General features: G+C 35.6%; 3 protein-coding genes across 3 annotated transcripts; 1 reads left to right on the forward strand and 2 right to left on the reverse strand.

The window, feature by feature from the left end:
- Positions 1-678: 678 nt before the first annotated feature.
- LOC132253518 (uncharacterized) lies at positions 679-3,024 on the reverse strand. Its single transcript, XM_059735696.1, has 3 exons — positions 2,718-3,024; positions 1,100-1,872; positions 679-999 (listed from the first exon to the last, which is right to left on the reverse strand). Exons 1-3 carry the CDS (start codon positions 3,022-3,024, stop codon positions 679-681), a joined length of 1,401 nt encoding a protein of 466 aa, XP_059591679.1.
- A 3,515-nt stretch (positions 3,025-6,539) lies between these two features.
- Positions 6,540-12,076, forward strand: LOC100253700 (2-oxoglutarate-dependent dioxygenase 19). The gene is made up of 4 exons (XM_002267979.4): positions 6,540-6,876; positions 6,962-7,197; positions 10,927-11,254; positions 11,552-12,076. Exons 1-4 carry the CDS (start codon positions 6,625-6,627, stop codon positions 11,792-11,794), a joined length of 1,059 nt encoding a protein of 352 aa, XP_002268015.1. The 5' UTR covers positions 6,540-6,624; the 3' UTR covers positions 11,795-12,076.
- A 1,413-nt stretch (positions 12,077-13,489) lies between these two features.
- On the reverse strand, positions 13,490-14,674 carry LOC104878939 (uncharacterized). Its single transcript, XM_010649931.1, has one exon. It carries the CDS (start codon positions 14,672-14,674, stop codon positions 13,490-13,492), a length of 1,185 nt encoding a protein of 394 aa, XP_010648233.1.
- Positions 14,675-15,159: the final 485 nt, after the last annotated feature.

Here is a 15,159-nt window from a genome sequence, read left to right on the forward strand (position 1 = left end):
CAACAACAGCAAATGCCTAGGAAAATTTATTTTGTAAGGAAATAACAATTCTGATGAGATTGTACACTTCCCAAGAAAATAAAACATCTTAATACCATGGCATCCACAAAAAAAAAAAAAAACCATGTATCTCCACTAAGGCAAATGATTTTCTTCTGATAGGTCAGTGTTGTCTGTTCATTCAAAATCACAGCAGATTCTTATATTTGAACTTGTAAATTCACATATAAACCAAACTTCCATCGAATGAAAAATGTTAGAAGTGATTCAACATTAACAGTTCAAAAGTTTACACTTGACCATTAGGTTAGCTATTCATAACAAATGAAACTAAACAAAGCATGCAACAACTGACAAGGGAAATAGGTCATGGTGTAAGTAAAGAGTACATGAAAAACAATGAATGGAAACACATGCAAGGAAAAATGGTCTCTGAACTTCAACTGGAATGTTCAATTCTGATTACTATGCTTTAAAATATATTAATGCATGCTAATTCACACACAAGATGGCTAGTTACAGGAAAAGAAACATAAGTTATAACGTAACTAGTTAAGTAACAAACATGATTAAGATTGCATACTGGGTAACAACACATACTCATGCGTTCCAAAAATACATATGAAAGTACATTAATACAAATGTTCAGTAATAGAAGTACATAAAACAACGATGCACTTAAGACAAAGGATTCTTGCACGTTTTCCTATTGTGGCCAGACATATGACAACGAGAGCAATGGACTGTCTGTTTATCTTGAAATTGGAACTCGATGCGCTTCTTCCTTGGTCTTCCGGGAGGACGTTTTGCATGAGGAGGCTTAAGAGATAAGAAAACCTGACCCGTTATGGATCGTACAACTCCATGGTCATCCACAATTGGCATGTCATGGGTCTCAATACTGGAGAAAGAGCCCGCGTAGATCAACTTTTGCATTTGGGAATTTGTAGCATTCATCAACAAAATCAGCAACATTGTGGCCAATGGAGAGAATAACAGCTGTCGCATGTTCACAAGGGATTCCAAACATTTGCTAACCCCTACATGTGTAAGTACGTTTCATAATATCCACATTCAAGAATGTCCTACCGATACAAACCCTAAAAATGCCATTCATGAAAGGAGTAACTGGATACACTTCACCCTTGACAATATTCTGTAGTACCTTTTCTTCAATCTGTGGCCCTGGAGACCCTTTCCAATTGTTGGACTGCTCTTTATGCTTCACAAGCATAGAACCCAACTTAGCCATGTGCTCCATTAAAAAGTTACAAATGGAGTGATGTCTTTCATGTCTTAACCACGCATTAAACGACTCAGCAAGGTTGGTGGTCATTTTATCCCATCTTTGTTTTGGGAATTTTGACATGGCCCAATGTTCGGGTGAATTATCTTCTACCCATGTGGCTAAAACATCATTGTATTTCCGTAGTTCATACATAGAAACATTATAATCATGCTCTAACCTTGCATAGGCAATACTATCTAGGAATTGAAGTGCATTTTCTTTACCCTTGTTTCCTTTTGTAATTTGCTTACTCACAAATGTACTGAAATTCTCCTTCAAGTGACGGTAACAGTAGGCATGATTTTCAAGGCCAAACACCTCGGGAACACTACGAAGTAGGGCTGGATGTCTATCAGAGATGATAACAACTTCCTTTTCTGCAACAACTTTCTTGAAGTTTTGCAAAAACCATGACCAATCCTCATAATTTTCTGAGCTCATTACGCCAAAATCTAGCGGAAACATAGAGTCATTAGCATCGTATGCAGTGGCTGAAAATAACGCACTCCTATATGGCCCACTCACATGGGATGAGTCAATAGCAATGACAGGTCGACACCCCAATGCAAACCCTTGGATTGACACTGCATGAGCAACAAAGAGTTGTTGAAAGTGCTCATCACTCGAATAACACAACTAAACAACGGTTCTTGGATTAGTAGTAACCATTTTGTCACACATCCAAAGCAACAATTTATAATAATATTTAGGTTGTCCATAAATGTGTTCCTTTGCCTTTTCCTTCATTTTCCACGCTTGAAGATAAGTCAATTGCATCCCATGTTGCCTTACGAAGTCCTTACATATTTGGCTTGGTTGGTAATTCAGAGTAGACCTTATGACATCATCAATCACCAAGGATGCACGATTGGATCTTATTAAAGGTTGGGAGGAGGAGACATCTTCTAAACTATGGTTGTGGACATTACGGAATGTGTGAACCTAAACGATTTTAGAATCCCCTATTGCACGAGCAGTGACTTTCCAAGGACATTGGGTTATTGTGCAAACTACTGTCATGTGTTTTGGAGTATTCCTAGTGAACGAATATTGGAATCTACAAGCCATGGACATCAAATAGACCGCATCACGAAACTCAGAAGCATTAGGGAATGTTTGTCCACTACCCATAATGGCATTTTTGAACCGTCTTGATTCAAGTTGAACAACATTTGATTCTGCACATCGTTAGGAAAACCCAAATGACTCAATCGTAGGGGAGTGAGTATTAATTTCCGTAGGTGGATCTGCATGGGAGGAAATTACTTGTGTCGAATTAGAAGCAACAATAGGTGTTAGCCCACTGCAAAAAAGAGACCCATACAAATTTGCTAACTATCTAAGAACAAATGTTTGGAAAGTGATTCAACCAAATTAATATGATGGGGCTAAGGCCATATGTACCTAGTTTGTGCAATCAACCCTTCACCAACTTCTATACGTGGGAAGACATAAACATGACAAAACATGTCGTTGAATCTGAACATCTTCACAACGGTAGTCTCATCATGCAACGGTAGTAAACATGATGGGTCAAACTTCACCGTAAACTCTAATTTTATTAAGTTTGGGTCAATGTTCAGTTCACCACACACTTTTGAAACCAATTCTGCATGTGTGATATTTCCACTAACGACAATGGATTCTGTCCAACCACCTTTGTATTGTACGGACCCATCAACAGACTTAACAACCTCACCGCCTTCATGTATGTAACAAAAAATATCCTCTTCCATTCCTTTAATAACAACAAAATGGGTTACAAACAATACAACAAGAATAATAAAGCAGTAAGTAGTGCCGAACAAAGTAACTAGAGCTCACATACATATTAAGTGAAAGTGTGATGAGGTAGTACCTAAACTACACTAAGGTAGTACCTATGGTTCACTATTGTAACCTGAGCTTGATTAAGGTTGTATCTAAGCATGGTTAAGGTAGTAACTAAAGTACAATAACAACAGCAACACATGGCAGCATCATGACCACACAATCTAGAACAAACCTTCACTGGTTTAGTAATGGAGTAATAATGTAGATTTAGATTTGAGGTATAACCTTTGACCAAGTAACCTTTGTTTAACAAAAAGAAGTTTGTCAAATAAATGATACTGCAAACTTCCATAATTTTTAGAAAATGACGATATTATATAAGAGGTCGCTTTGTCATAAGACTTTTCTGTGCATGTCTCACATGAACAGAAATAACTAAAGAGAAGTTATTTCAAACATGATGTAGTCTATAGTGCAAAAGTTCTCTACATTATAATCAAGTTGCATAACTTGCAACCATTTGAAATATTTTTTCCCAACGGCTCTGCCACTAAGGAAATTGCAACCAACATATAGAATGAACAACATGTCTACTTTAATGTTATTATAAGAGTAAGCATTCACCATCCAAGAAATCATAACAAAGGGATTTCAACTGTCTAGCACAATCACATTCGAAATCAGATTTAGTATTGGAAATGACGTATTAGAGATTGGAAAAGTTAGAAAAATAATTAAAAGTAAATATTCAAATTCATTGTTCAAAACACAACTTCATTAGAATGATGTAATTTGTAGTCATAACATTCTAAAAACTTAGTTTATATTCATTTATTAAGTCTTACTTCAAACAAACTTATGTTGATGGAAATAGCATAAATAATAAAATTAGAAGATTATTTTTTCGGACCCATTTCAATATTGACCATTCCTTATTGCCATAATGAACATATTGGTTATCATAAACATCAATAAACCTCAGCGATTCACAAAAGTAACAGCAAGATTCAACAAACCATTAAGCACAAAGTAAAACATTGTTTGTGTTTAATCCAGGTTTAGTAGGGATTGATCAATTTCCTATAAGGAGGTCATTCTTTCTGATGATTTTATTTTATTTTTTCATAATCACGTTTATGACTTTCTTGTTGATGGCTATGCACCTTCAGATACATTGTTTTCATAGTGAGCCATTCAATTTCCATTCAAAGTCCAACTTGTCTTCAAATGATTTTAGTTTCATTTCCAATAATTTTTAGGTTTCCAGCGGTTTATTAAGGTATATTATAACTTCCTCTTTAGATAGGATATTACTTTAGGCCTTGATTTTAGGCATATACTTCCGCTAACACTTGAAATGAACTGGTGTACTTGTGAATTTTAGTTTAAATAAAAGCTACAAGGGTTTCATCTTCCAAAAATAAGGAAAGTAACTAGTATTTGAGATGCCTCAAGAGAGGTTTCATCTTACAAGGGTTGTATCAGATAGTCTAGAAATTGTTTGCCACTTTTTGGAGACCTCCTTGTATCTCTGGCTATCATACCACTACACTATATCTTTAACTTAGTAATTTACCTAATAAATTTACATGCCTTTAAAGGTGTTATTGATTTGTCCAGTTTGATTTCATTTTCTAACAAATTGAAAGCTAAATTTTGTTTGAACTCTTCCTTTTGCTGTACAGACTCTCATTTGAAGGATGCCTCAGTTAGTGGTCTCAATCATTTTGCCTTCTACATCTTGCAAGATATGTCTGTCCCAAAACCAAGTCTCCAACATAAATATTTTTTCACTGTACATTATAGCAACACATGTGGAATATATTAAAGCCATAATTATGATCACTGCCCCTAACAAACCATTTTCAGTTTGTTCACGTCATCAACAATTACTTCCCACAAAGCAAATATACTATTTGGTTAGTGTTTTCGAAAATAATTTTATGGCATAGATACAATACAATTTTCCACTCATAAAAAGACAAATACAAAACTATACTCATCTCAAATTTAAAGACTTAGGAATGTAATGTGGTCCCCAAAACATAACTCAGAAAAAATGTGTACCAATTCTTACCTCAACAACGCATTAAACGATTCAAAAATAAATAAAATCTGCAAATAAAGTAAGGCATGACCAACACTTCACAATGCTGTCACTTATTTTTCATCCCAAATTTGTAGTCAACATTCATCTTTTACATGCTTACTGCTATCATTTTATCATGTCTCAAATCAAATTCATAAAACAATAACAATAACAACATACATTCAATTCTATCATGCAAAGACAAAGGACAAAATAATAACAACATACACACAATGAAATCGGTATTCAAATTTAGTAAAGCAATAACAATGACAAACGACCAAGCAAATAATCTGTTTAGGGTTTAGTAGTAACTCTCATATATACCATTAAAATTGAAAGAAAATTTCCATCAACTAGTAGTAATACAAATGAACCAATTTCCCTAAAAATCTAATGACAACAGAATTCCTGGAAAGCAAAAAAAATATTTAAAAATAAATAATAATAATAATAATAATAATAATAATAATAATTTATTTTCTCTAAATACGAACATATCTTTAACCAAAAATAATTTATCCTATATTTCATTCTATAGAAAATGAAGCTAAATATAAGAAACCCCAAAATAAAACACTTCAAACCCTAAGATATCCGCACCATCCAAACAAACCCGTAAATGAAAACTCACCTGTGATTGATTAATCGGAAAACACGCACAAGAGGGAAAACTCCAGTTTCGTTTCGAGAAACCTGAACGGAATTCCAACTTCGATGATGCAAAAACAAGATATATCTCCCGTTTGGTTTACTTCAATGTATTGGGAAGATGGGTATCAGTTTCAGCTACTCCAGACGTTTAGAGACAAACACGTTCGACTAATCGGGATGTTAAGAGAAAAACAGAGAAGTTTGAGATTCGGGGAAGATGTGTATCAGTTGGGTTTGTTGGACGTGAAGGTTTTGGCTTATTCAGATTTGAAATAACCTTCTAAAATGGCAAGTTTTTGAGATTCTGGCTTAGGGAAAATCTTAGATTTGGTTGTTGCCAAACTAAAAGGCAGATTTAGGGCTACTGAGAGCAAAGTTAGATGTCGTTTGACTTAAGGTTTTTTTTTACTAAAATGAGAGAAAGAGAGAAAGGGACACCAAAAGTTGGGTCGGGTGGTTTTTTTAAGAAATTATCAATTTTCACAATTTTTTTTTTTAAGTATGACATGGAGGCTATTTGGCTGCTGATGCATAAGACATTGAGGGCATTTTTGGAAGATAAAATTGACCCAACACAGAGTGCACAAATCTCATATTATTTTGCCCATTAATAACTGCTTTCCATATTTGAAAAACTTGGGGTTTGAATATCATATTTTTTATAAATAAGGGCCCTAAAACACAAGTTTCCCTTTAATATTTAGGCGGCTTGATGGGATGGTCCCACTTTACCAATATTGAAGAATAGGCACTTCCCTCATCCCCACATCACAACAAGTGCACAAACTCGCTAATTCTTTTTCTCTGTATCAGATTTTCAATGGCCCCTGGAACACCAGAGCTTCAACCTCCCAAGTTCCCAAGCGTCAAATCTCTATCCGAATCTTCTGCTCTCACCTCCATCCCTTCCTCCTACACCTTCACCACTGATCCTAACCAACACATCGCTTCAGACCCACAAGACTCTATCCCAGTCATTGATTTTTCCTTACTCACCTCCGGTAATCCTGATCAACGCTCCAAAGCCATCCAAGACCTTCACAGGGCCTGTGAGAAATGGGGCTTCTTCATGGTAATTTGAACTGTGTTAATAATTGTCATACATAATTGATGATACAGTGAGTGGGTGCATGTGTATTGAAGTTGATGTGTGGCAGGTGATCAATCACGGCGTGGCGGAGAGTTTGATGAAGGGGATGATTGAGGCGTGTAGAGGATTCTTTGATCTGACGGAGGAGGAGAAGGGGGAGTTTGAAGGAAAGCCTGTGCTGGCACCCATCAGATGTGGTACAAGCTCTAATACAAGCCTGGATAAAATATTATTCTGGAGAGATTTTCTCAAGGTGTTTCTGCATCCTCAGTTTCACTCACTCAACAAGCCTCCCGGCTTCAGGTACCCCTTTCCAAGATGCCATTCATGTCTTTTGTCTTCTTTTATTAATCTTCTTTATTGCTAATTATAACCACATGGTATGTCACAATCTAGGACAAACGGTGACATCATGATTAATATATACATACATCCCATCACAATATGGAATTGATACCTATCAAAACATTGGGCCAATCATGTCATGCTACATATATTTATATCTAGTCTTTCTTCTTTTGTAACTTATTATGATATATTTATATTCTTATTTAATGCATCTAGATTTTATCATATATTTTTCATGATCAAGATTATAAGTTCGATACATACTCATTTGTTGTCTATATATAATGTCATCGTCTTGTTATATATGTACATATATATTAGAAAGGAAACGGTGAGCCTATTAGCATTATAAGTGAATAGAGAGGCTTCAGAACTGAGTTGAGAAACCCAAACTTCAATTAGGAATGTTTTTAACTCAATATATCACACCTGTGAAGCTTGTTTAAGGCGATGACTAGCTTTATGAAGACCATAAAAATGGGAAGGTTTTGAAGCATCAACAAACCCCAAGGGTTGGGCCATATAGGCTCTCATGATGGTTTCCATTCAAGAAGGCATTATTAACATCAAGTTGGGAAATAGATTATCCAGAAGTCAAGGCAAGACATAGAACCATTTGTATGGTGGTGGGCTTAACAATAGGACTAATCGTATCATGATAGTCTTACTCCTGGTCTTTGGTGAGCCCTTGGCAACAATTCATGACTTTATGTCCCTTAATAATCCCATTAGGATTTTATTTCAGCTGAAAGACCCACTTGCAACCAACCATATTTTGATTAGAGGTAGGAGGAACCAAATCCTAGGTGTTATTCTTTGAGAGGGCATTGAATTCGGTGGGCATTGCTTCTCTCCACTTTGGATCCCTAAGTGTGGTCTTAACACTACTAAGCTCAATGGGTTCGGGAATAGGATGTTTTATTGTATTATAGAGGACTTTTGTTTTAAAGATATTATTCTAGGATCTAGTGGTCATGGTGAGGGTAGGTAAAGATGGTGGTTGAGCAGGTGGGATTGGAATAGGATACAGAGAGTCCATCATATGATCAGCGAGGGAAGATGAAACATTACCTAGACAAGGTGTCATGGGAGATGGCCTTGTGGGTGGCTCGTGATATTCATGTAACATAGGCTAAGAAACCATGGGCGTACCATGTATGGGAATGGAAGGCTGAGGACTAAAGGAAGCAAGTAATACTAGAGAACATGACCACAAGGGAAGAGAATCAAAGAGAGGCATGGGACCAAGGAAACACATGTTCTATGAGTTGTACATGACAAAAGATAAAAACTTTGTTTGTGGATAGATTAAGGCATTTGTAAGCGCTTTGAGAGGTAAAGTAACCAATGACACACAAGGATGGGAACAGGGTTCCAATATGTTGGTGGAGTAGGGATGAAGCCATGGTTAACACAAGCACCCAAAGGTACAATGTTTGTACATTGTAATTAATAGGGTGTGGTATTGAACAAAGGATTAAAATGATGGTTTCATGTAAATAACTGGAAGCAGAAAGGCAAAGGACCCATTATGTTCAAGAGTATGAGGTAACATTTTTTAGTTGTCATATATCATGAGAATTTAAAAAGGTAAAGTTTTTTATGCTCCCCATGACCATCTATGTGATAAAGGTATTAAAATGCTTTTTGACAAGACCCTTGAATTTAGAAAAAAACAATTATCACATTTGATTTCAAAGGAAAGTAATAAAGCTATACAAATTCTATAGAATGATCAACAAAAATAATTTAGTACTTAAAACAATCAACAGGTGAGTGTGGTGCATGGCTCCATACGTCTGAATATACATTGTCTAAAGGACCACAAGTCATTAAACTAGGAGTATCAAAAAGGAGTTTAGGACTTTTATTACATGAGCGAGAGTCACAATTAAGAGGAGTAGAAACAGTAGATGAAACAGTTTAGAGATTTTTTATTGGAAACAAATTGGAGAATTTTTTAGGACAGATATCCCAAGTGATGATACCATTGTTGCAGATATGTTTTCATGCCAATGAGTGCACAAGGAGAGTTACCTCTAATATCACTTGTCTGTGGCCACTTATAGATACTACCTCTATTCAGCCCTTGAAGAATATGTGCCCCTATATTAAGATCCTTCACAAAAAGATGTACAATTGGTTTTGCAAAACTAAGACACAAAAATGTGATTTTTTTTTTTTTTTTGGCATAGAAGGAACATATAAAATATTGGATGGGCAAAAAAGAGGATGATAGGGTTGAGAGATGAGTAGAATTGGTATGTGTTATAGTAGGACCAGAACCATCACCAATTATAATATCATCTTGACCCTCATAATTCTGATAAAGTGAGAGCTTATTTAGATCAGCCGAGACATGATGCAAGGCAGTTGAATCTACTAGCTAGCCAATTGAGTGAAATGGTAGTGTTGGTTGTTGTGTGGTTGACAGTGAGCTCAAGAAACAACAGGCTCTGAAGTTTGTAGCATTGCTTGGGACATGACCTCATTTTTCATGTATTTGATACTGTCAATGGATTGGAATTGAAACTTGTTTGGTTGGGGTTTTCTAAAAAATAAATTTGATGGCTTTGTGGGTAAAAGTTGTTGGTTTGATTGGGAAGTCACCCATTGTTGAACCTTTGTTGTTGATCTTGCGAGTTGAAGTTGGTGTTTTGGTTCTGATGTTTTTATTATTGTTGCTCAACCAAGTCTTGTTTGCAGTGGCAAATTCCATAATCACTTTAAACTCTTCATCATTGAGAAAAGAATCATGATCTACAAGCATGTCTTAGAATTCTTCAAAGGAGATGATGTAGTTATAGATGCAAACATCAGCAATGACATCCTTAAATTTTTGGCAAACCTTTCATAGCTTGGATAACAAGATCTTCAACTAGTGTTAATCCATCTTTTATGTCCCTAAGGCCATTTGTTTAGTCTGCCACATGTTTAGAGCCTCGAGGAAAACCGACTTTATGCTTCAAGTGAAAGACTCAAGAGCGAGATTCACTTGCATAAATTTTGGCCTAGTTCCTTAAGGTCAGTTTCATTGGTAATTGAGCTGCAACATTAATGAAAACAAGATTTTGTTGAGTGTTTGTTTGATGGGTTGGAGGAGATGACTCAATAGTTGGAGTGGTGGTAGAATCTTCATTACATTCACATGTGTGAATACAAGTGTGTAAGGTATTTTCGGCCACAAATCAAGGTGGCAATTACAGTGTGTGGAAATTAATCATATAGCTACAACAGCTAAAACTAGGAGAGATTTGAGTTACTATCGATGTTGTTGACTAGCAGCTATAGTGGCTGAAATTGGGTGAAGATAGACTTGCTTCATTAGATTAAGTGGTTGATGAAAAAGTCATTCCTAATAAATATATCATTAAAAACGCAACCAACTGCCTTAATTAAGGTAGGTGTATACTAGCCTACTTTATGACCAAATTCACTTTAATCTAAATTTAGCAGGTCCTTGCAAGTCTAGGTGCATCATATGAGGATAAGATCTTGAGATGAGACTTAATGGATGATTCATAAGATACATTGGCAAAAATGAGGTAGTAGTAAATATATAGAACTTATTGCTTCTATTGCTCGTATTACTAGGTGCAGAAGTTAAATGCAATCTTTAATAAACACCTATGCATGCATAATGACTGACAAGTTATATTTTGTTTCGGGTTGTTGTAACTGCAGTGAGGTTTCATTAGAGTACAGTCAAAGGATTAAAAAGGTGGTAGAAGAATTGCTTAAAGGGATATCAAAGAGCTTGGGATTGGAAGAGTGGTATATAGACAAGGCCATGAATATGAGTTCAGGTTTGCAAGTCCTGGTTGCCAACTTGTATCCACCTTGTCCTCAGCCAGAACATGCAATGGGCTTGCCCCCTCATTCCGACTATGGCTTATTGACTGTCCTCACACAGAATGAAGTTGGCGGCCTTCAAGTGCAGCATCAAGGCAAATGGTTCAATGTGAATCTCATCCCCAACTCTCTTTTAGTCAACATTGGTGATCATCTTGAGGTGAACTCCTACTTGCCTTGCTCCTCTTTTCCCTCTAATAAAATACAGTCCTGTTCAGGTTCTCCAACAAGACAAAAGGGATGCTTCAAAACATTGTGTCTTGTTGAAAAAACTGATCAGATGGAACCCAGATGAAGAGAGTAGAATTATTTTGAAAACTCTTGCATGTTTTAATTAGTTTCTTTCACAACCAATAATGTCTTAAAGAAAATGACTTTTTTTTCAGTCCTAGACCTGAACAAAATTCTATAACAATTTCTAGCTTCAATATTGATTTGTATTAATGTTTTATGCAAGGTTCTAAGCAACGGGAAGTACAAGAGTGTCTTACATAGAGTTGTGGTGAACAGAAAAGCCACGAGGCTATCCGTCCTCATCACAAATGGACCATCCCTAGACACAGTTGTTGCGCCAGCCCCAGAATTGATAGACGAAAGCCATCCACCAGCATATTTTGGGATGAAATTCCAAGAAACCCTTACACTTAGCCAGACCAACAAGCATCATGAGAAAAGTATCCTGGATCAGGTCCGGATTTGAACAATTTGTAGTGACTCATTCCCAGAGGTTTAATCCAGTGATCATGCTCTCATGTGTTTGATCCCACCATATATATATATATATATATATATGGATGTTTTTGTGATTTCAGAGAATGATCAATCATACAATCTGTATCGCTTTATTAGGGTGTTTTTGGCTTGTAAAGAATTCATAGCTAAACTCTTTTTCTTTCTTTATATACACTTAAATATTTCATTAATGATTGTACAAATATTTCACTTTATTATTGGCAATATATATCATGCAAATATTAAATCATTGGATGCTCGTGATCCCTCTCATAAAGATAGCCGCACCCTCGATCAAACTTGTGAGCTAGTACCAAAGTTTTTAAAGGCGAAGGCGTAAGGTGAGGCGTTTTTGTACCCATGAGGCGAGGTGTAAGCCTCGAAGCGTTGAGGCATAAGCCTTTTGAAACCCTCATTTTATAATTAATAAATATTTTACAATATATAAAAAGTAAAAATAAAATAGCATAAATTAAAAAACATGAAAACAATCCATTAGAATTATAAAAAAACCTTACTAGTTCCATACTTTCACAATAGAAAATAAAGACAACCATACTAATAGTTCCAAACAACCATAACCAAGTCACAAAATATCAAATAGAGTTCAACACATATTACTAGAACGTTTCAACTTAAATCATCCTCTCCAATGTCATCATCATCCTCGTCTAATGTATCAATAGTTGGAAAGTTCCCACTATCAAACCCTCCCAACTCATCTAACTCCTCATCTTCATGAATTGACGTCAAATTCAACTCCTTCCCTTTGCCTTAGCCTCCACTTTTACCTAACATAAAGTATTAATTAGGTGTAAATATTATAAGTTCATTAATAAATTTAACAAAATTTATAACTTAAAATTTTGAGTACTTACTTGCAAATTCATCTTGTTTTCTTTTGTTGGAATGTGAAGAAACCATGTTGTCTAATGACGCTTGAGTCTCTTGGTTTTGGGATGACACAATTCTAATGGCATCAACATTAAATAGTTCATTATCTTCAAGCCAACAAAGATCAAGTGGGAGGAGGGGATCTTCTTTCTCCGCAATCCACTCATCATCCGAATCAATCTCATCTACCAAAATCGAATCAACATTTTGTTTTCTTTGTAGACTTTGCTCTCTCAATCTAGTGTTGTACCTCACATACACTAGAGCATTTAACCTCTTATGTTCGAGTCTATTTCTCTTTTTGGTATGAATCTACAAATAATAATATAAACAAATTTATATATTGAAATTAAATTAAAGTTCTCAATAAAAATGCATATACTATTTTTTTTTTTTTAAATATAAGTATTGCCGATTCAAAAGTGCTCCAATTTCTTTCACATCCTGAAGTCCTACAAGTGATGCTAAGGACTCAAACATAAAACTTCTGCAACTCCAATGTGGAACCCCCAAAACGCATCCACCAACTCGTAGGACTTCTTAATCTTCGAGAATCAATTGCAATTCGGCTTCCAAATTCACTCATTGCTTGGTTATATGAATCCAACTGAATGTCAGCTTTTAAACATTCTTGGTAATCCAACATCCTATCCATGCATTCAAATAATCCCTTCCTCACCTCATCCACATTAGAGAAGTTATCTTCATAGCGCAATTGCGGATTAAGATAATAACCTGCTGCATGTAAAGGCCAATGAAGTTGCGGAGTTCATCTTGCATCTACTTTTCTCCAAATTGGGTCATATTTCCTCTTCATGCCCCCACAATTAAATGCAATTTTCTCCTTAGCTGAGTCCATCAACTCATAAATATAACCTATGGCTGGTCTTTCCTCTAAATCAACCTCTCTTAAGACACTTACTAATGGAATAGTGGTCTTAATACAAAAAGGAACATGAGGCCAAAAATTTGGATCAAACAATACTGCACTTCGAGCTTTTACACCTTCTACCTTTTTGGCCCATGTACTAGAACACCATTTTTCAGAGGAGAACATTGCTATAAAAGCTTGCTTTTGCTTGTAAAGACTTTGGAGAGTAAGAAATGCAGTAGAAAATCGTGTAATTGTTGGACGAATAAGTTCATGATTTTTTGTAAATGTTATCATCAAGCTAAGAACCCAAGTATGCCCATATATGAACTTCACCACTTGTCTAGCTCGCAAAAGTGTATTAGCATGAACATTTAGCTTCCTAACATCCTCTAACATCAAATCTATGCAATGAGCAGCACAAGGAGTCCACCACAATCTTCTCCTTTTTTCCATAAGCCTCATTCCGGCATTCACATAATTAGATGCATTATCAATAATAACTTGCGCAACATTCTCCTCTCCAATTTCTTCAACCACCTCATCAAGATGCTTGAACATCAATTCTCCATTTTTTATCGTATTAGATGCATCAGTTGATTTCAAAAACCATGTGTCAATAGGACTATTCACCAAAAAATTTATAAGACATCTAATCTTTCCATCTGTCCAACTATCTGACATAATTGAACATCCATATTGCTTCCAAGCTTTTTTGTGCTCTTCCATCATGATATTTCTATCATTCACCTCTTCTTTCAAAATCCATGTCCTCAATTCATGCATAGATGGAGGCTTAAATTCGGGCCCAAAATTTGCAATTGCATCAACCATAGGAACCCAATAAGGATCATTCACTGTATTAAATGAGAGACCTTTTGAGCATATAAACCGTCCAATTTTTCTACACACTTCCTTCCTTTCTTCTAGCTTCCACTTAGAATTCAAAGTACTTTGTCTAGGTTGTGAAATGGCGAATTTATCCATGGGTCCCTTAGGTATAGGTTCCCCACTCTCATTTACACTCCCACTACCACTCTCACTACCACTACCACTCCCACTCCCACTCCACAATGCCCCCATTGTTTTAGAGAAAGCACTCTCATTTGGACCTACACCAATTTTTTGGAGCAATTCATTTCTTTTTTATTTTTGTTCCTTATAATTGCTCAATGCCTCTTTGCATTCCAATCTAACATCTTCACTGACTTTGGTACATGCTTTCATACCATGATGAGTTCCGGCTAAGTGATGTCTGAGTCTATTCACCCCTCCCGCACATCTTTAATTACAAAACTTACATCATATATACTTCTCCTCGGAGACTTCAATAATATATTTCCACACAAAATCTTAAAACTTTCGAATTGGATGAGCTCATTCTAAAAAATAATAATAACAATAATAATTATATTTCATTATATAATTGACCTTTAAAATAATTATAAAACATAATTGAAATATCAAATTAACAATTAAAAATTAAAAATAAAGCATGAAAGAGTGAAAAAATAGTGTTGGGTTCACTGTTTAGAAAAGCACTACTATGTGCCTTGTTTAAAAAATAT

The sequence above is a fragment of the Vitis vinifera genome, chromosome 3 (genome assembly GCF_030704535.1).
Source record: "Vitis vinifera cultivar Pinot Noir 40024 chromosome 3, ASM3070453v1".
Classification (NCBI taxonomy): domain Eukaryota; kingdom Viridiplantae; phylum Streptophyta; class Magnoliopsida; order Vitales; family Vitaceae; genus Vitis; species Vitis vinifera.